General features: G+C 40.1%; 1 protein-coding gene across 1 annotated transcript; it reads right to left on the bottom strand.

Annotated features, from left to right (window-relative positions):
* Positions 1–7,471: 7,471 nt before the first annotated feature.
* LOC137259798 (GTPase IMAP family member 4-like) lies at positions 7,472–11,328 on the bottom strand. The gene is made up of 3 exons (XM_067797412.1): positions 11,286–11,328; positions 10,629–10,676; positions 7,472–10,116 (listed from the first exon to the last, which is right to left on the bottom strand). The coding sequence occupies exons 2-3, from the start codon at positions 10,639–10,641 to the stop codon at positions 9,059–9,061; spliced, it is 1,071 nt and encodes a 356-aa protein (XP_067653513.1). The 5' UTR covers positions 10,642–10,676; positions 11,286–11,328; the 3' UTR covers positions 7,472–9,058.
* Positions 11,329–23,615: the final 12,287 nt, after the last annotated feature.

The following is a 23,615-nucleotide window of genomic DNA, read 5'->3' on the forward strand; positions in this document are numbered from 1 at the left end:
TCGTATTTCCTTGTCTAGAAAACGTGTATGAGTTCCTGTGAAGGAGAATAATCAGTGTCTTTCACAGGCTTCTAAACAATGAAATCACATTAACACTTTACTTTTATCCATCTGCCATGTTGATTGTTACCTTACTAATGTCTCTGCGCACTAATGTGATCACAACTACTTTTTTTATTGACGTGATTGTAATACTCCTGTTTCACTCTGACTACATGCTATACTAGTGACAATTTGATTGCCTGAGTTCTAACTGTGTGATCAATCAGCTCAGTTTGAAATGTCAAAGCCTGAGAATAATTCCATTCAAATGTACACTAAAACAGATTCTGTGTGCCCTTAAAGTCCTAACTGGAAAAACATCCCTGAAAATCTAACATGACACCAGGTGTTTGCAAAAAAGCTATCCATGTCTGCTCTACGGGCAGCACATGTCACTATTTTCATTAAAAAAATGTTTCTTTGTGTGTTGTATAGAGTGTGCATATATTGCAGTTTGGCACAGTTCAACACATAAAATTGTGCAGTTACAAAGCGGTTTTCTAGCACAACTTCAGTACGTTTGTGGACAGTAAGCAAATACCTTTGCCAGCCATTGGGAAGTGTTTTGCCGTTTGCAGTTTCTTCCAGTCTGTAATGAAAAGAAAATAGCATCAACACCACAGTGTGCATTCCTGCCCAAAGTCAAATTTTGTAGACATTGTTGTTCTGTTGAAAGTAGAACGGTTGCTCATCAACTTTGTAAACACACATTTATTCAACAAATATCAGGCGTTTCATCTTTTTAGGTCTTTCTGCTTCTATGGGTTTGTGTTTACAGGAAGAGGCATAGTCAGCTGATTGTGAATCCCTACAGTCAATTGTACATTTTGTTTTCAATGATAGATGCCAAGACAGAGACATGCTCTGTAACCCTGGAAACCAATTTGCCTACAAATCCTCCTGTCTGGGCCAGTCCCTGACTAAAGATTTCACAAAAACATACATACATACGTGAACAGATCAGTGCAATGGCGACACCACTTGGTGCACGTCTGTGCAGGAAAACAGGCACATGTGGGAGAACACGTGACTTTCTACTAGCAACAGAGAGACAAACACAACGTTAACGGCTTTTCACGCAGAAGAAAATGGCAGCCACGTTGGCCGAATCACGTGTCTTTAGAAGCAGAAGACGAAGAGGACGGAAAAGGAGGACAACCCAAAGATGACAGCAAATATATTCAGACTGGAACACATACAGTATGCTGCCAAGCGACCTGTAAGAAGCGCCAACTCCATATACATATAAATGAAAAGTTCAGATAAACACATCGCAGATATCATGTCTACAGTATTTATAGGCGGGACTGCAATACACGGGAATATGAAGGAAGAACATCCACATATTGATTAATATACGTACATGTAATTCCAGTTCAATAAGGTTATATATCACTGCAAATGCGCAAGTGGAAAGATAAATGGAAGAAAATGACACGTTGCAAATGAATTTACCGTCTAGGCCATCAGACTATCATAGAGATATATATATTGTTAAAACAGTCAACGGCATGAACATCAATCTACGCGACTGGATGTCTGTCAACCAAGTCAGCGAGCCTGACCACATCATCCCTTAAGGTGCCACTTACGACAAGCATGGGCTGCTGAAGCCCAGTTATAACCTGGATTATCCCGGGTAATATTCCATTATGTGCCACTATATGCTATTATTGACAACTGTAGGGAAGTAAATTCATCCAGTGAAATATGATCGTAATGATACCAATGACGGCACAGTAGCTTTTACGTGAACAAATGAACAGTGTGTCTTTGACTTATCTACAAGTGTTCATCGATTGTTACATGTTTTGAAATTACTACGGTTTACAACATAGCAGCGGGATCTAAAGAGATCTGGTGGTCAGGCTCGCTGACTTGGTTGACACATGTCATCGGTTCCCAAATGCGCAGATTGATGCTCATGTTGTTGATCACTGGATTGTCTCGTCCAGACTCGATTATTTACAGACCGCCGCAATATAGCTGGGATATTGCTGAGTGCGGCGTAAAACTAAACTCACTCACTCACTCACTCTTGGGGTAGAATAGACTGCCTGTTGTAGAAAGCTATTAGCAGTAAACATTCCTGTGTGGACCAGAGCCAGTGTTGATAATATTAACCCTGCTATAGTTTTAAGATGTTTAACCAGAAGTTGGAGGACAAACGATCCCATTAGTGCATTGATGACAGCCCCACATCAGAAAAGGGAATCAGAAAAGGCACAATATTACTATCTACTGCGCATGCGTAAATCTAAATTACTTTTAAGTGTCTCGATATCGTAACATACTCACTATGAATCAAACTACAAATATGGAAAGTTTCGTGCTCTTACCACAAAATGCCCATTTGCCTGTTCATCCATCTGTAAATTTTGTTCCTTTGAGTGTAATACAACTGAACATTACGCATTATTGTCTTTCCTAACACACTCTGTCCTAGTGTTGGGTAGATATGTTACAGCTGTTACTGACTTTAAGATTAGTAAATGTCGAGTCTTCAGTTGTGCTGCTTGTGTTGTATTTAAATCGGTTACTCGCTGATCCATCCATTAATAATACAACGATCCGAGCAAAGGTAAATTTCTGCCTTTAAGAAGTGAATACTACTTACACGGGCTGCTTGGCTACACTCGTTCCCATTCACCTCAGATATGCCCCTTTCCTTGTTTACTTTTCAAACTGTCCTGAAGACTCATCTGTTCAATAATCAGTGACAGTTATTCTTTGATTCATATGCTTACAGCATTCCCTGTGTGGTGTGGTGTATCATTCCTCATCTTTCTTTTCATTCTTATTTACATTATTGCCTACATGTGTTCTTCAAAAGGTCGAGGTTAAAAACCCTATAGTGTCCTTATTCTTGACAATGCTATTATCATTACTGCCCCAGTGTGTAATCCAGGAGACTGGGGATAAATACCATATAAGTGTCGTTATCATTCTTATTATCAGACATATAGACCTGGGTGTAGAGGTGGGTAGATCATAGTGGGGGAGTACATGGACATATAGAGCTGGGTGTGGTGCTCGGTAGATCATGGTGTGGAAGTACATAACCATATAGACCTGGGTGTAGGGCTGGGTAGATCATGGTGTACGAGGACATAGACATATAGAGCAGGGTGTAGGGCTGGATAGATCATGGTGTGGAAGTACAAACACATATAGATCTAGGTGTTTAGTGCAGTGGGTCTGACCACGCCAAACTAGATAAAACGAAAACAAGTATAGTACGATTTGAATGAAACACATATGTACATATACTTGTCTGTATATATATGATTCACACATCTAAGGTCAAGCAGACCTTGGTTCGTGTTGGTTAACAAAGGTAGATAATATTCACTTCATTCTGTTTTGACAAAAGTGGTGAAGAAAGATACTGTAAGTTTTTCGTTGGTCACGATGGGCCCATGGGTTTATGTACCCTCGATGTTTGTTTATGTTCCCTGATCCCGAACATCAACCCATGGGCCCCGAGGGACCAGTGAACAAAGTTTTTGTTTCTTATCGAACACCTCAATGTCAATTTTGAAGTGTTTGAAAACGAGTATCGGATCGTACACTTGAGCGAGCCTGAGTGAAAGAGATGATTCAAATCTTGCATCTCGCTGTTTTCCCCACAGCTATTGCCATAGCGAAGTCGCCGAGGTGTAATTTCTCCCTTTAGTATTCACACGCACTAAATTTGAACGTTTTGTCAAAATTGATTTATTGGAGTGAGAGGCAAATCTTTCCGTAGCCATCGCTAGATTTTCCAGACAACACAAGAAAAAAAAAGATTTAGATTTATCTTCCTTCCATCGACTTGAATTCGCAAAAACGTCGGTAATTTCCGTACATCATTTGTGAGTCAATGTTATTCGAGCTAAACAATTACAACCACGAAGTACCGAATGAGTTGCCAATGGCAACGGAGTGCATTGCAGTGCACCTCGCTTGTAAGCAGGATACATTCAAAATAATAGAAGAGCACTCAGCCAAACAGAAATCGACATTTATGTGTGAAGGAAGATAAACCTACATATCTATCTTCAGAGGTTGACGACAGTTTGTCAAAAAGGAAAACAAAAGCCATTTGAAGTTTTCCAAAAAACAATATATGAAATGCAAGAGTTTTAATTGATAATGTCTTTGTAACAGTTGAGTGTAAAACATTTAGAGAAGAAGTGGGCATGTCCATGATCAACAACTGTGCTCCCCTCCATGTGGCCTATACACGCTTGCGATGCCAAAATCGAAACAAGGTAATTTGACTAACTTAAGCGTCTGGTATATCAATGTTTTGATTTCGTTCAATAGCCATCAAATCGCCAGTTGCCTTCCGCTGATTTATCTACATGAACTGGACATTAAGCAGACAAGTAAAACCGCCTCAATTTGTTCATATTTAGATCTATGCATTACGACCCCATCCCACAAGGGTATGTAACAAACAGGGTCGTTTCAGCTTTCTAATAGTCAACTTTCCGTTCATGTCGAGCCATAGTCCCAAACGTATTTCTGGGGATATACGAGCTATATCAAGCATGTAGTCTAGTGTAGTCTGTGGGTGGCAATATGGGGCATATGAACCTGGGTAGTAGGCCTGTTTGCATTATCTGGCATTCATGGGACAATATTGAACATGATGATCTGGGTGTAGGCGCTGTTTGGATCAAGAGGTGTGTGTAGAACTGTCGTCTAGATTGGCCTCAGTGACGTAATATGAGGTATACCGATTTGGGTTGCTGCAGTGTTCATCTACATCTTGTTTGTAGGTTTGTCTAAACCTGCAGTCGCGACAATTGTTTTGAAAAATGAAAGCTCTATGTTTTCACAATCTACTGCCATCTTGTCAAGATTTGCTTATTTTTCGAGGTACAATTTGTTTTCACTGACGATTCTATAAAAATCGCTTGTTGTCATAATTTAATGTTTATAAATCGTTCTTATGGTTCTGTTACAAACGGTGTCATGGGAAATCTTCCTGGTCATGATTCACAAAAATATTTAACTACCAGTAGGAAGTATTTTCCTTTGTTTAACTTGATGACACCTAAGTGATTCCCAAAACAGACTTTAGAACGTGATGCCATGATTTTGTTAAAAACATGGCGACATCCTGTCGCAAACATCCGTCTGAGTAAAAGTGGTGTTTAGAATTGTTTTCACCGAAATCTAGTTACGAAATCTAGACTACGTCCTACAGTACTGTCTTATTTTGACGGACAGGAGGATTTTGCGTGACACTGATTGTAACATAACGATTTCACTCTTTGAAGCGAGGCGGGGATCAGTATTATATTACTAACAGTATTATTGTCACTTCGACCAGAACCTCGCTTCAGAAGAAGAAATCGCTTTGTTCAAGTAAAATCCTTTTGGTCATCAGTCATTTACTATAACTACTAAGTAGTTTTAATATTTTTAATTCAATGAAAATAATCTAAATAACGTCGTCTAAACTGGAAACGATATAGGTGTCCAACCTCGCCATTTAATACGTACATGCTTCCAAAACACTCCCTTCGTGCTCACAAGCAACTTATTTAGCTCAAACTGAGGAGGACGGTGGAAATTTGTGCATGGTGACACCATCACTTGACACCTGGGAGCATCTGACAGCAACCCAACAACAGACCAATTTCCGGAGATAACATGACTATTTGTATTCCGTTACACCCCACCACTGAGTCTTACAAAACCTAGTAGAAGGTCGCGTCAGGTAACGCTTGAGCGACCAATCACCGTCCAATCAAACGCTAAATAGATTTAACCAATCAGACAACGGCTAGTACTTAGGGATCGGAGGGACTTTCAAAATTTCAGGTCATTGACACAGATCTCTCCACAAACAAAAATCAGCCTGTAACACAATTATTTGCAGTATATAAGCTTTGGGGTTTCTGTTGACATGTTTACCATTAGTTAATATTCCCGCAAGATGTCATCCTTGAATATTGCACAAAACACAATTTTGAGCGACTGTTTACTCACCGTTGTCATGGTTGTACGTACGCCGTGTACATCACCTGGAAGCGATCCTATGCCAAATAGCGTTCGGAATCGTTCGGGTATGAACGTTTTCGAGATAAAAAGTTGAATAGGTACGTGCGAATGTCCACTTTCGCGATTTGGTAAGCTGTGTTCTGATTGGTCAATCTCAAAGGTTACCTGACGCGACCTCCCATAAGGTTTTGTTACACTCAGTAGTGGAGTGTAACGAAAAGTACTTAGACTGAATTGACGTGATCACGTGAGCAGGTCAAGCTTTGGGACAAAATGGCGTCTGTCAAGCGTCGCTGTGGTTACTGGTCACTCTTGTTGTAACATCTATTCGTAGTTTATCGACATTTGTCAATAAAATACTTGTTACAAATACGTTTTGTATATATTTTGTCCCATCAGTGTATATAATATTTCTCTGAGGCAGTATAATTCGGCTGAGCATTTAGACTATGTCTTTGTTGACGTCGGGAAATCAACAAATTGACAAACTTGTTACACATTTTACATACAACAAACTGAAAATCCTTCCTCATATGATGTCAGTGCAGGGCTCTGGCAACAGAGTTAGGTAACCTGTGTGTGGTTTCGTTGGTGGGCGAGAGTGAAACAGACGACTTTTTGGCAACTTTTAATCGCCCAGTATTAATTAACCACACGTTTTTTAAAGAATGAATTTGGTGTTCCGCTTAAGATTAACCGAAATTCTTTCATATGTAATGGTTGAAAAAGTACAGAAAGTGTGAGTTCATTTGTCCTTTAAGGAATCATAGAACGACATACTTTATGTCTCGAATTAAATAATACCGCGATCCACTTTTCCTCGTCTATATTGCTGTCTTCATGATAGTGTATGATGCAACCCTACACTTTGACCTGAGTGCGATTTGACATTGCGTGTAAAGTGACTGCATTGCCTTTCATTGTGTGACTGAACAACCCAGTAATGCAGGAAAGTGGATTCCCGAGGAACAAGCGTTTCACCGAAGTTTTGTGACTGAGAGTGTTGCACTGCATAGGGCGTACGAACCTGGGTGTACTGGCTGTGTAGATCAAGGGGAATATGTGGGACTACATGGGACATAAAAACCTGGGTGTAGGGCTGGGTAGATCAAGGGGAATATGTGGGACTACATGGGACATATGTACCTGGGTGTAGGGCTGGGTAGATCAAAGTAAAGGTTTGGGACTACATGGGACATATGCCCCAGGGCGTAGGGACTGGATAGATCAAGGTGATGTATGATTCAAGCTGTAGAGGTCAAATATACACCTCCATTCTATTTAAATGCACGGGGAGATATGAAATGTCTGGTTCTGCACAACTATACACATTCCATAATCACCTGGTGACATTACTGAGTGCTACATTACACAAACAAACAAAACATACAAACAAATAAGAGAAGGTTTGAACCTGGAAAGACAGGAAGAGAGAGAGAGAGATAACATAACACTTTAATATCCCAAGAGAAATTTGTCTTACCGCATACCAGATCACAGAATACATGGTTACGATATCAGTAATCTAAAATATGCGTTGATCATAACATTCATTAAAACATAGACAACGCATATATACAGTGAACACACACTGTGCATGGGAAACGTAAAAATGAAAATCATGAAGAGGATGGAAATATTCTTAAATAAATCATGCACACATTAGTTCAAAGTCTAATGCTCGTTGATATGATGGAGGTGCAGGATATGTCGTCCCTAAGGCAAACATCTGTACTGGGACGTTAGGCAATGACTAGGATCTTTGATAATTTTGAGTACCTTTTTAGTATTTGCCGTTCACAAATTGAGCTTAAACTTTCAAAAATTACACCAGAAATTTTAATAGCAATATTTACAATTTTGATCAACTTGTTTTTATTCCGCACCGACAGATTTCCATACCAGCTGACACAGTTATAAACTAATATGCTTTGGATAAGATTCTGGTCAAAGATTGTCAAATGGTTTTATCAGTTTGAATTTTTTGTTGATGCAAGAAGTATAATCTGTGTTGACCCTTCTAGTAGATGTACTCAATATTTTCTGTAAAATTTAAGTTAGAGTCAGTTATTGTGCCAAGATAATAATACTTATCTACTATATCGATTTCGTCTCCACTGATGACCAGAGGTGTTAAAGATAGTTTCTTTTTTTCTAAAATCAATAACAATTTCTTTTGTCTTTTAAGTATTTAAGATAAGATAGTTTGCGTGGCACCATTCTGTAAACTTGAGACGTTCATAAAAGGTCAGATAAAACATCATCATCAGCAAATTTAAATGGTACAAACACCTGTAGAAATGCTAAAACAATCATGTGTATACAACGTGAGTACAACTGGCGATAAAACACAACCTTGCGGGGCACCCGTTGAAACACTGACAGTTGATGATACTGAAACATTTACAGAAACAAACTGGTTTCTGCAAACAGTAAAAACTCTTGTCCAGTTAATGATCAAAGAACAAACACCCATGCTATGCAAGTTAGTAAAAAGCATGTGAGCTTGTCTAGTGTTAAAAGCTGAAGTCAGTAAATAGTAGATGCACATAGCTGTTGTTTTTTTTCTAAATGTGAATAAACTTTATGGAGGGGAATCATTTTAGAAAATTCTACTGCTACACTCTTTATAAGAATACACAATGGGTAACACTCTCGGTGTTAAATATTTGAATTAAAACTGGGCAACCCAAGCCAGCATGAGGTTCAATCAAACATTTCGTTTTTCACAACATCGTGTTCAGCTTACAGGTCATTCGTTTACCTTTCTTCTCATTGTACTCAATTTGTCATTTTCGACCACAGACCTATCCGCTGCTTTGAGCAAATGCAATTATAGTTCCCACGACTCTTTAGTTGACTTGGAAATAGTTCTTATTGGTCAATTTTCTCATGGGCGAGAAAACGCAATGTTCATGTTTCATGCAATAATAGCACATGTGGAAATTGACCAATAAGAGCTGTTTCCAAGTCAATCAAAGATACTTTTCTCTTGCTGTGCATTCAGACATGGCTGTCACTACCAAAGTGTAGACGCAACATTCTTTACTGATTGCCAAGCAGTTCGTATGAAACCCATGTTGCCTTGCTCAAGCTCTTCTCGTATTTGCTTACGAATCTCTTCAAAACGCAGTTCTTCTTTCCTATGCTCAAATTCTTCCTTTTGATTTCTCTGAAGATCTTTCATTCCCCCAAGCTGTCTTCTCATTTCCTCCTGTGCTTCCTTTAGTTCTGCCTCTCGCTTCTTTTCCTCTTCTTCCTTTTGCCTCAGTTCTAGGGCTTTTAGGCGTTCTATCAACTGTTTTTCATCTTTTTGCATGTGAAGATACCGTTCGTCCCAAGCAGCGGCCTCTTGTTTAAGTCTGTTTTCGTATTTCTTCTGCCAGATCCCTTCAAGTTTTTCCTTTGTCTCGGCTTCTTGCAGATCAGCTTCACATCTCTCATACATTTCATTTGTGTAGCACTGGCCACCATTTTCATCAACCATATGATTTACCATGTCTATCAGGTCTTTGGTAAATTTCTCCTTTTCTTCATCCGTCCCTCTGTTGTTGACAGCAATAAAGCGAAGACTTGTATCAAATAAGAAAAGCTTCAACATTACTGGGAATTCACTGAAGTAGTCGTGAAGAGTTTTACGCTCCTCTTCCAAGTCATCTTTTCCAGTAAATACAACAATCACAAATTTTTTAGCTTCTTGTCCGAAGCATCGCAGGAACTTTTCCAGTGTATTTTTGTCTTCTTCGGAGAATCTTCCTATCCTCACAATGAAAAGAATGGCGTGTATTCCAGGAGATGACATCCCCACACATTTCATGATCTCTTGCTTGATGTCTTCATGGGATCTTCTTGTGTCACAAAAACCTGGGACATCAACAAGTTGCAAGTCGTACCCAAAGCGTTTGAAGGAATGCTGCTTGCATTTCTTTGTGACAGACACTGGACTTATTAATGCCTGGAATACTTTTTCCTCCTTTCCAGTTCCAATTATTGTATTCCCTGTTTCACTTTTACCTGTTCCAGTCTTTCCAACAAGTACCATTCGAATTTCCCTCTTCAGAAAACTGCGTGTATTTTCTGTGAAGAAGATTAATCGTAGTTTCACACACTATTAACGATTATGCCACATTGTATCACATCAATATCGACACTTGACTTTCAACCAGATGTCATTAGAAACTAGTAAGATCAAATACTCGGTTTTGACTTTTGTTTGTTTACTAATTATTGTGCTCATAGATACAATCACAAGGTAATATTTATTGACAGTCAGCTTAAATGTCAAAACCTCAGAATAATCCCTCAAAGGTGCACTAAGACAGCAGCGACCGTGCATCCGTCCGTCCGTCTGTGCGTCCGTAAAGTCCCAAGAGGAGTTGCATCAGTAAGAGTTTTGTGGAGAAAGCAACGGTGGGCTGCTCTACCTATTACTATTTACAAAATTCAAGTGTTTCCTTGTATGTTGTACAATATAATAAAGAATGGTGAACATATATTACAGATCGATACACTTCCACTTATGCGCTTATTCAGCTTGAAAGCAGTTTCCTTGTTCATCTTGAATACATTTCTGGATAGTAAAGAAATACCTTTGCCAGCCATTTCGAAGTGTTTTATCGTTTGCAGTCTTTTACAGTCTGTAACGAAAAGAAAATAGTATCAACCTCATTGTGTACGTCTGCTCAATGTCAAACTTGTAGACATTGTTGGTCTGTTGAAAGCAGGACAGTTGTTCTTCCACTTGTAAACGTGTACTTATTCAACACACGTCAGACGTTTCGTCTGTTTTTGTTTACAGGACTGAATGTAAATTGCACATTTTGTTTTCAATAATAAAGTTTGACGCCCAAACAGAGACATGATTAGTAAATGAGACACGTCGGTAAAATATGGTTATCATCGTCACAATATAACCCTGTAAACCCATTTGTTCATCTGGGCCAATCTCTTGCAAAGGATTTCACACAAAATACCACATGCTCTCTTTATGGATATCTACTAAGGATGCACAATGAACACAATATTTCAAAGACTATACATGTGACACGTCACGCATGGACGAGATGACGTTTCCTATGTCTTCAGGTATCATGACACATGATTCACCATCTTAAGACATTCCTTTATATAAAACGCAAGAACTCATCTAGACACACTTTTAAAGACATGAATGAATACACATGCATCGTTTAACATGTAGTTGAATCTTATCCAGAATCAGCACCAAAAGTCTTAGAAATACTCACCATCTGTGTGCTCGTCGTCCCCAGGTCAGGTCCCAGTTGTAATGTAGTGCGCCACGCTCACCTCTGGTTTTATACTCATGCACTTCAGGTAAAGAGAGTCACATGACCAGACCAGTTCAACCTCACACACCATCTAGGTCAGGTGAGAGCCTGACCGCCTATCTAGACAAACAGAGTCTACTGGAGTCGGGTAGAAAAAAAAACAGACATAAGATTAACGGCTTCATTCAAAGAAAACATGGGAGTCATGGTCTTTCATGGCGTCCCTTAGCTGAATGGCTTATCTCGAAAAGCAGGAGAAGACGAGGAAGAAGAAGAAGGCGAAGAAGAACAACACATAGGTAACAGCATACATATTCAGACTGCAAAACAGGCGACCTGTATGAAGTTCAATCACCATATACATATATATGAAACGTTCAGCTAAACACATCACAGATTTCATATCTACAATTTTTATAGAAAGGATAGCAATATAGGTAAATGAAGGAAGAATATCCACATTGTAAAACTATTAATCTATATACATAAACGTAACTCCAGTTCACCAAGTTCATATGTCACTGCAAATGCGCAAGTGGGAAGATAACTGGAAGAAAATGCCACGTTGAAATTGAATTGACCATCGAGGTCATCCGATAATTATACAGATATATGAATTATTAAACTAGTCAACAGCATGAGCGTCGATCTACGCGACTGACCACATCATCCATTAAGTTGCCTGTTATGACGAGCGTGGGTTACCAAAGCCCAGTTACAGCCTGATTTATCACTAGTAATATTCCACATCATCCTCAAGTTGCTTGCCTCTTACGACAAGCATGGGTCACTGAAACCCTGCTATTACCTGGATTATAGCGGGTAATATTCCATTCTGTGCCACTATATGCCATTACTGTAGATATGTAAGATCAGCCAACAAAATATGCCGGCAATGATACCAGTGATCATATTTTTGGTCAGTAACTTTAACTGTCAACAAATGAACTAAGTGTCTTTTGAATCATAGATAAGAGTTCATGATGGTGTATGCTTGGAAATTATCACATATGGTAAAGCATTTTGAACACATACAGTTCCTAGGGTAAATTAAGTAAGGCCTCGGTATAGCCTGGCTGACGTAAAACGATATTAGTAGTAGGCACTCACGTATTACCTAACAGTATGCCCCAATATCAGATCCCTCGCAAGATCAACTTACTGTTTTATTTTAACAACGGTCTTTGTGTACTGTTCATGCTTCAAAAGAGACATCTTAAATGTCTGGTAGAATATCACGCTAACTATATAGTATAGAACATGCAATATATTGTACACGGCTTCTCAAATTTCAGCAAATCGCGTGTGATCGATTGTACACGTTCTATAAGCAGGAGGACACTGATGGTCAGTAGAAGTAGTTGTCTTTAGCGTGTCAGTTTCAAGCTGAAGGGTTGGCAGGCATATTGTACATGTAGACATCTAAGATTGTACGCCCTCGGGACAATGCAGTCTCTATTCGGTACAGATACAAAATCTGAAGGATTCATATGGTTCCGATCATTGAGGGAGTTGTGTCAGCAAGATAATTTAGTTTATTACAATGGCATGAGTTACTTGGTATAAAAACCTTTAGTATAGATTTACAATAAGTGTTAACAGACATTTGATCTCTCATAAATTGACATTTGGCTGCAACTAGTACCGAATTACGTGCATTATCAGAAATTATAGTCAGCAGATAAAATTCGTGAAAACACACCTATGTTTTTCTTTTAGGGAGAGCTCAAGTGTTTTGTTATTGCCTCAAAGTGTATTCTCACTGTCCTTGAAGACAATGGCTGTGGGTCCAGTATCAAGAATCTGTCCCAGTCCTTCGACTGTCGTTGGCCAATGTTCCATACTTTACAGTTTTGGAACTAAGAAAGCTTTGTGAAACCGGACCTCGACTTTTCGTCAGCCATCAAATTGTTTCATGGGTCACAGTGACCAGTGTTTGACAGTTGGAGTGCTGTTTCCGTTCAAGTCACCTCATGCGACCAGCATTAATTACAGTTGACGAATGACGAAACACCGTGTCCTCTCTGTTACAATAATGACTGAGTGAGACTGGATACATAGGGAAAGTGAACAGTATGTTCCCCACTCGACAACACTACAACAAACATCACAAGTGTGCCAGAAGTTGGTCTGTTTAGGCTGAGGAAGGGCTGCAACAACCGATGCAAGCGCAATCAGTTTTCACTTAAATGCACTGTACGCTGTAGGTACGAGGTCCAGTATTGATAACATTGACCCTGCTATATTTTTAAGATGTTTAAAGGTCACATGCAACCCAAAATCCAACATAATTAAAACACAAATATCACTTATTCAGGACATGTAATATACATTGCCACTTGTAAAAAAAACACAAATAAACAAAATTATAAGCGTACAATCGCGATTCAAAAGTGCAACATTTTGTACTTGGGCTTACTTCCCTCGAAACGAAGCCCTCGTAAGACCGAACTCAGTCATAGCGGGTACCGGTGCACTCAAGTGTAATGACGGCGTCCGATTTTGCTGGTTCATTTGCTGATACGCTGAGGGTTCATTGTGTGTATAGAAAGATGATCTGTTTGGTGGGCATTTTAGAAGTAAGGCGAGTTGCAAGAAAGTAAGATTCTTTATGAATAAAAACTTCATTTATTGTACTTGATGCGTCGTTTCAGTATGGATTCATATACCGTTGTCAAACATAATCATCTACACTAAAAGAAGTTATCCATAATAAATGTATGTAGTGATGTTGGGTTTTGGAAATACATGTTCTCTGAATTTGCGTTCGATCCAGTCAAAAATCCTTTCAGTAAAGATGGTGAACTACTGCGTGGCTGGAAACTGCCATTCGTCCAAGTAAAAAGCAGGACTTGAAACTAACAAGAGTTTGTACCAGTTTCAGTCTGATCCAGTCTTCTGAGAAAAATGGATGTAGTTTTTTTGCAACCCACGGACATAAAAACATGTCATGTGTACATGTGTATGAATGTTTGCCTAATTACATAATGTGGCAGAGACAGGACTGGGGTGCACGAGCCATAAATCAATTAATTTTTGTTTATGGCGTATAGTCTGATTGGTGTTAAGTTCATGTGGTCAATGATTGAAGCTGTGTATTGCATAATGTCTTTAGCAGACAAGCGGGCAGGCAGACTTATAGGTGTCAATAAACAGGACATTGAGCTTTCTCTGTGAAAGAAGCTGCTTACCACAATCAACAAGTTTTTTTCTTTTTATGTAACGAGTAGATTATTTACTTGTTTGTGTACACAACCAAGATTAGACTACTGCTCACGACCTCATACTCCGGGCATGCATACTGTTCAAGCTCCGCGAACCTATTCACTGCACATGCGTTATGGGTGTAGCGCAGCATAGCTATTCAAACCACTTTTCCCCCCAGCACTGGAGGAAATTTAGTGAATCTTTTGAACTCCGATTTCGCGGGCTTTTTTTCATCACGTTTTTTTTCAACTTTATAGGTTGAACTGGCATTTTTGATGATTTGTTAAGGTAATTGCATACCGAAGGGTATGAGAATGTGCAAAGTTGTGTTTTACGTTTTATGTGACCTTTAACCAGTATTTCAGGCCATTATCTGGGAGACAAATCATCCCATTGGTGCATTGATGACAGCCCCACATCCATAACGGGAATCAGAAATAGACCTGGGTGTAGAGCTGGGTAGATCATGATGTGGGAGGACATACACATATAGACCTGGGTGTAGTGCTGGGTGGATCATGGTGTTGGAGTACATAGACATATAGACCTAGGTGTAGTTCTGGGTACATCATGATGTGGGAGTATATAGACATATAGACTTGGGTGTAGAGCTGGGCAGTTCATGGTGTGGGAGTACACAGACATATAGACCTGGGTGTAGGGCCGAGTACATCATGGTGTTGCAGTACATAGACATATAGACCTGGATGTAGGGCTGGGTAGATCATGATGTGGAAGTACTTTGACATATATGCCTGGGTGTAGGGCCGGGTAAGTTATAGTTTGGGAGTACCTATACATATAGATCTGGCTTTTGGTTGGGTACATCATTGTGTGGGAGTACGTAGACATATAAACCTGGATGTAGGGCTAGGTAGATCATGGTGTGGGAGTACATAGACATGTAGACCCGGGTGTAGGGCTGGGTGGATCATCGTTTGGGAGTACTTGGACATAGAGACCTGGGTGTAGAGCTGGGTGGATCATCGTTTGGGAGACATGGACATGTAGACCTGGGTGTACGCCTTTGTGGCTCATGCTGTGGGAGAACATATACCTATAGACCGTGGTGTTGGGTTGGGTTGAGTTATTCGAGATAAAGGAGTTCAACCACGAAGGACAGAAGGAGTTGTCATTGGCAACGTTTTCGGGATGGATTTCAAGGCACCTCGCTTGTAAGCAGGGTACTTTGAAAACAACCACAGATGCGCACAGCCAATCAGAAAGTGACATTGATGTGTGAGGTAAGATAAACATGTAAATCTGTCATCAGAGTTTCCGGACAGTTTGTCAAAAATCAAAACAAATGCCATTTGAAGTTTACCAAAAACACATTATGTGAAAACTAAGATTTCTAATTGATAAGTTCTTTGTAACATTTGGGCGTAGAACATTTCGACAAGAAGTAGGCATACCCATGTGCACCAGCTGTGCTCCCCTTCTTGTGGCCTATGCCTGCTTGCGATGCCAAAATCGAAACAAGATAATTTGACTAACTCAAGGCTCTGGTATATCAATGTTTTGATTTCGTTCAATAGCCATCAAATCGCCAATTGCCTTCCGCTGATTTATCCCCATGAACTTGACATTAAGGCGACAAGTAAGACCGCCTCAACTTGTTCATATTTAGATCTGTGCATTAAGACCCCATCCCACAAGGGTATATAATAAACAGGGTCGTTTCAGCTTTCTAATAGTCAACTTTCCGTTCATGTCGAGTCATAGTCCAAACGTATTTCTGGGGATATACCAGCTATATCAAGCATGTAGTCTAGTGTGGTTTGTGTGGGACTATATTGAATTTTGACATCACGTTGTAAGGGATATGTGGATTTAGAGGTTTATGTGGGACTATATATGGTATTCTGGCCCAGGTGTTGGTCGTTTATGTGTGGCAATATGGGGGATATGGACCTGGGTAGAAGGGCTGTTTGCAATATCAGGCATTCATAGGACAATATTGAACATGATGATCTGGGTGTAGGCGCTGTTTGGATCAATAGGTATGTGTAGAACTGTCGTCTAGATTGCCCGAGGTGAAGGGCTGTTTTGGAAAATAATATTTACTTTTACTGTGTTTTAGGGTTTGTATCATTGTGTATTTGAGGGACACCAAACAATAATAAACGTTATAAGTCTTTCCGAATTAATCCATCAGAAGAATCTAAGGAGAAAAATGTCTGGGTGTTTCACATTTCCTTGTTTATGGATGTAATTTTGATTTTCACATGGAACATCTAGTTCATGGAACATAATACAAACATTCTGTAAATTAAGGGAACACAGCATTTTTCCGAATGATGTATTAATATTCTGTGTCTTGCTGTACAATATGGTTGTTTGTGGGGACGAAACTGACGCCACGTCATTACGGAATACAAGGGTGTAAGTGGGAAAAAACACTGTCATCAGCACAATATGAAAGTAATGATACCAATGACACCACTCCTTACTCTTTGATAAGTTAAGGTAACACTAATGCTTATCATTATAGAGCGCCCGGGTATCCTTGTGGTTAGAGCGTTCACTCGTCACGCCAAACACACGGGTTCGATTCCCCACAATGTGTGAAGCCCATTTCTGGTATTCCCCGTCGTGGAAAACGGCGTAAAAATGAACTTAGTCATCACTCATTCACATTCTTATAAGGGTAACGCTATTTTCAAGGCATTATCATTTGCAGAAACCCGAGGTCTTTCATTAACTGTCCGACGACCGTTATTATAGCCAAAATGAATAGAATTTTTAATAAAATAAGAATAAAAACAGTGGCATCGGTTTAGAAGCATTTACTGCCAACAACAAAACAACGGAGGTCACTGACACACATTTTACAAATATAGACACGTCATAGAACAACACACATGACGTCACTATTGAGAGTGACGAGATTCGTCCTCGACCTTTGCTCATAGTACAAGCCGCAATTGTTTTCAGTGATCAACAACGTTCAAGTCGATATTTTCATTGCTGTATGTTGTAATTTGTTATGGTTGGCACAGGCAGGAAAGTGCATCATGGCACAGGCACATGTGACGAATGTGAGCCAGATATATGGTGGATAATGAACACAAGTTCAATCGAGCCGTAGGTGATTGACCTTCAACAGCTGAGCTACTTATGACGTCACCTAACAACGGGCTTGATAATGGCCCGTCGTCAAGCATTTTGCGGGCATTATCAAGTTTCAGTGGCCCTCTCAATTTTGATTACGTGCGGTCGTTTTAATGATAATTCTATCCATTTTAGCTATAAAAAGTATTTAACCCTAATAGAAACCAGACGTCGTCTGGGGGAATTTAGCTGCATTACAATATCAGGGTCATAGTGTGATACCAGTCCTTATGTCATTCATTCCGCTACATTGTCCTGTACTGACATTTCACCATGACAACGCGGCTGCCTTACTGATGCGTCTTGCAATACCAGTGTTGATGTCACAGACTGGCCTTCAGCAAGGAAGATGAGCAAGACAGATGAATCGGGGTGACATTATATATATATGTTATATATTACCCATGAGGTTTTTTGTAGTATTCATCTACATTTCCGAGGGTAGATTGTCTTGTTTGTTGGTTTGTCTAAACCTGCAATCGCAACAATTGCTTTGAAATATATATATATATATATAAACCAACAAACAAGACAATCTACCCTCGGAAATGTAGATGAATACTACAAAAAACCTCATGGGTAATATATATATATATATATATATATATATATATATATATATCATCTACATTTCCGAGGGTAGATTGTCTTGTTTGTTGGTTTGTCTAAACCTGCAATCGCGACAATTGCTTGAAAAATGACAGCTCTATGGTTTCAAAGTCTACTGCCATCTTGTCACCTGCTCTGCTTGTTTTTCGAGATACAATTTGTTTTCACTGACAATTGTATTAGAATCGCTTGTTGGCATAATTTAATGTTTACAAATCGTACTGGTGGTTCTGTTACAAACGGTGTCATGCAAAGTCTTTTTGGTCATGATTCACAAACATATTTAACTACGAGTAGGAAGTATTTTTGATCGTTTACCTTGATGACACATGATTGATTCCCAAAACAAACTTGAGAACGTGACGCCAAGACTTTAAATAATGGCGTCGCCCTGTCGCAAACAGCCACCAGTCTGAGTATAAGTGGTGTTTAGAATTGTTTTCACCGAGTTACGAAATCTACAGTACCTACTACAGTACTACCTACAATACTGTCTTTGATTGGTGGACAGGAGGATTTTGCATGACATTGCTTATAACATAACAATTTCACTCTTTTAAGCGAGGCGGGGATCAATGCAATATTACTTACAATATTACTGTCACTTCGAACACAACCTCGCTTCCAAGGAAGAAATCGGTTTGTTCAAGTAAAATCCTTTATCAGCATTTACTACAACTAGTAAGAAGTTTAAATAGCGTCTTCTATCTTGGAAGCGAAGTAGGTGTCCAACCACCCAATTAATACGTACAGGCTTCGCACTCACAAGCAACATATATAGCTCAAACTGATAGTGATGGTGGAAATCTGTGCATGGTGACACCATCACTTGACACCTGGGAGCATTTGACGGCAACACAGCGATTCGGCATTTTTTTTGTTGACGTCGAGAGATCAGCAAATTCACAAGCTCACTCACGTTATATACAACAAACTGAAAATCGCTCCTATGACGTCACTGTTGGGCTCTGACGACAAAGATACGCAACCTGTTCGTGATTTCGTTGGAGGGCGAGAGTGAAGGAGATGACGTTTTGAAGTATTTTTAAGAATGACTTCGGCGTTCCGCTTAAGATTAACCACAATCCTTTCATATGTAATGGTTAAAACAGCACAGTGAGTGTGAGTCTATTTGTTCTTTAAAGGATCATGGAACCAGTTACATTATGTCTCTAATAGAATACCGCGATTCACTTTTCCACGTCTATATTGCTATCTTCATGATAGTGTATGATGCACTATGTCTACACTTTGACCTGAGTGCGATTTGACATTGCGTGTAAAGCGACTACATTGCCTTCCTGTGTGTTTGAGAAGCCTTTGTTATGTCGCGTCCGTAGGTTAAGATAACCTTGAAATGAGAAGTGCACAAGCGTGACCGAACAACCCAGGAAAGCTGGAGAGTGGATTCCTGAGGAATAAGTATTTCACCGAAGTTTTGTAACTGAAGGTGTTGCAATGCATAGGTCATAAGAACCTGGTTGTGGGGGCTGGGTAGATCAAGGGGAAGGTTTGGGACTACATGAGACATATAGACCTGAGCGTAGACTATATCGCGTGAAAGATATTTGGTGCCCTCAGACAGATAGACCTGGTTGTATAGTGGAGTAGACCACAGGGGATAGTTGTGGACTACATGCTACATATACAGACCGAGCTGTACGGTGGAGTAGATCACGGGGGGTAGTTGTGGACTACATGCTACATATACAGACCTGGGAGTAGGGTGGAGTAGATCACGGGGAAGATATAGGCTACAAGCTACATATACAGACATAGACACAGAACTAACTGTGATGTATGATTCAAGCTGTAGATGTCAAGTATACACCTTCCGTCTACTTAACTGCAGCGGTCGCAGTATACATGACCTTGCCATCATTACGAGGCATAATGAAACACCCAGCTATACCTAGAGAATTCTCTCTGTAGGATTGGGTAGATCAAGGGGAAGGTTCAGCACAGGGGACATATGAACCTGAGTGTAGGGACTGCGTAGATCAAGGGGAAGGTGTGGGACTACATGGGAGATACGGGAAGATAGCGGTCACCCCCCCACCCCCTCCACCCCACTTTTTAGAACTCCACAATGCCATCCCTCCTCCAAATCTAGCTGCAAGTGAGCTACGTCTGAAGTAAACCCAAGGTAAAAGGACAGACTGAACAGACGAAGGTTAGATTTTCCTAAGCAATAGTTGCAGATTGCAGCAATGACAAAGGTTACCTTGCTCCTCTGGAAGGTATTTCAGAACAACGAAACGCCCAGCTATACTCTGAGAATTCACACTCACACACATGCACTTACACACGCACGCGCACACACATATGAATTAACATGTGCAACGATGTACTCAATACGAGTCAACCACTGAGGCTGTCCTGTTAGTAGGCTCGTGCAACAAGCGGCACCCGTGGCGAGCCACCTCCTCGTGGTGGGTGCTGGGTAATGCCAAGAGCTCGCCGACACCCCCGTAGTGGACCCGGGGTGATATTTGGTCCGTTTGCCGTGGGTTGCGGCCCGTGTCGGTGGAGGAAGGGATCCTGGTGGTTCAGGGCAGTAGGGGCCTGCAACTGTGTTCCTGTTGCCTAATACACCACTTTGGCCCTGACTTCACCTAGACGGGAGGTTGAATGGGCCCGGTTTAAGGAATCGGCTGGTCATGCCAAGCCCTGAGCATTCTCATTGTTTCTGCTCAAATTTGACTTTTTCAAATGTTTGTAAATGGGCCTTTGTCATATAGCTTGTAGACCAGTAACATCTATTGATATATTGATGCCACATTAACCAAACTGTTATTACCTAGAGTCTTATGCCCAGAAGGCGATGGCTCATGGGTCAGTCTGGTGGATTTATTGATCTTGAATTGATACTTCTGCTGGAGTATATCATCCCAGTATCCTTGGTGCTGTCAGTAGGAAACCCACTGGCATATAGCATTGTCTTTATGATACTCCGTGGTGGGTGGGGAGCTGGGATGATGAAGTTCTATGACTTTACCATGATACCCCAAAACAACTCAAACGTACTTTAGAGGATAGTTCATCTTCTGATGATGACACAGTCTCCAAAGGCAAATCTGACCATTGGTCTCGTTATTTAGTGATTTCTTCTTCAGATGATGGTCCGTTGAAACTAAATCCTTTTTCTCTGTCAAAAGCGATTTATGGCATTGCTGGTGACGTTGTGTCAATGAAAAAGATGCGATCTGGTCTAATATTACTTGAATGCAAATCAGCGCTTCAGTCATCTACACTCTTAGCTGTTAAGCATCTCGTGTCCGTACCTGTTACTGTGTCCCCACACAAAACTCTCAACAGTTCTAAGGACATTGTCAGAGTCAGAGAACGTTGTCTGTTAGACATGTCTGAAGATGAGATAGCGTTTGAACTAAAAGACCAGGGTGTAACAGGTGTAAAACGTTTTACAAGTCTGCAAAATGGTCAGACTGTAAGCTTAAACACGTATCTGCTCAACTTTTCTGTTCCTGTTCCACCGTCATCCATCAAAGCAGGGTACTGCAATATCAATGTTGATAAGTACATACCGAACCTGCTTCGGTGTTATTCATGTCAAAAGTTTGGTCATGGTGCTAAATCTTGTACCAACAGCAAGAAATGTCATCGCTGTGGAGAACTTGCTCATGACATGTTAGATTGTCCAAACAACCCTAAATGCGTTAATTGCTCTGGCGATCATGCTGCCTCATCTAAATCTTGCCCTGTCTGGCAACAACAACATCACATTTTGAAACTTAAACATGAAAGAAACATTACATTTGCGGAGGCTAAACGTTTGGTTGCACATGATAACACTCCAACTGCAACTATGTCATACTCTGCAGCTGTTACCCCTCAACCTACTAAGACTGTTAAATCAGTTCAATGCCAGACTGAAATCACTTGGGTGAATACTGAGACCTATTCTACGTGTGAAATGCAAACTGTTGCTTCCACGCAAACAGCATCACAATCCTGTCCACAATCTCGTTCACCATCACCTGTTATAGTGAATGCTAGCAAGGCAGTGAACTATTCAAAAACGTCAGATCGGGTTCCAAAGAGTCAACGGAATCCGGTGCAAATATTAAATCAATATCAACTTTTGGAAGATATGGATGTCACTCCTCACCACCGTGTGCGCCAAAAAAGTCACTCACCACAGTCCAGGAACAGATCGCCTGTGTTACCACCTAATGTAACATGAATAATACACTTATCCAGTGGAACTGCAGAGACCTTAGGACCAACTTAAATGGAATACAATTATTAGTACAAGATTTTCAACCATCAGTTTTCTGTCTCCAGGAAACATATCTTAAGCAGACTGATAAATTTGACTTACGTCAGTACAGCTCACACCATTCCTTTTCTCCTCCGGGTGACAAAGCCGTGTTTTATCTTGTCTTGTCCTAATAGTTCCGACAGTTTTACCGTTCCACACTAACTTTATCCGTAGCTGTGATATTCTAGTTGTTTTACTGTCCTTTGACGACAGGTTTTTTAAAATAGTATGCACATTTCCCATTTCAATTTCCAATCTGTTCTCGTCATGATATGGCTGAAATATTGCCGATGTGACGTTAAATGCTAACTCACTCACTCACTCGTCCAACATGTATGGAATCCTGAAGGCAAGTTCTAGCCCGGATCTTCACTACGAAACTTTATGTTGATGTAGACATGAAATGTCAGGTTCAACACAATAATGTGCATTCCATAATCACCTAATGACATTACACAAACAAACAAAACATACAAATAAACAAGAGCAGTTTAGAACATGTCAAGACAAGAATATCTGGTACAAGTTAAACTAGGGAACTGTAGCAGTCACCTGTATTCCTCATTTCCAAGACTAAAATTCCCTGTCGCTTCAAGCGTGGAGAAGATTTTACCCATAAAAAATGTAAAATGAATGAGTTGATAAAAGATTGTTCTACCAAAAAAAAATAACATTAGAGAAAACAAATGATGATACAAAGCTGTACAATGTAATTTATACATTGTTTTATTATGTTAGGTTTAATGAAATCGGTGAAGAGATAAAGATTTTAGACTATTCTACATCTTCACTCCCGATTAGAATACACAAGAGTTAACACTCTCGGTGTTAAAAATTTGATCGAAAACTGGGTGGTCCAAACCAACGTCCGGTTCAGTGAAACCTTTCGTTTTTCACAACATTGCGTTCAGCTTACAGGTAATTCTTTAACCTTTCTTCCGATCGTATTCAGTTTGTCATGTTTGACCACTGACCAATCTTTGAAAACTTTGACCAAACGCAATAGTTCTCTGATTGACTTGGAAACAGCTCGTATTGGTCAATTTTCACATGGGAGAGAAAACGCATTGTTCATG

Source organism: Haliotis asinina, chromosome 13 (genome assembly GCF_037392515.1).
Source record: "Haliotis asinina isolate JCU_RB_2024 chromosome 13, JCU_Hal_asi_v2, whole genome shotgun sequence".
In the NCBI taxonomy this organism is placed as follows: domain Eukaryota; kingdom Metazoa; phylum Mollusca; class Gastropoda; order Lepetellida; family Haliotidae; genus Haliotis; species Haliotis asinina.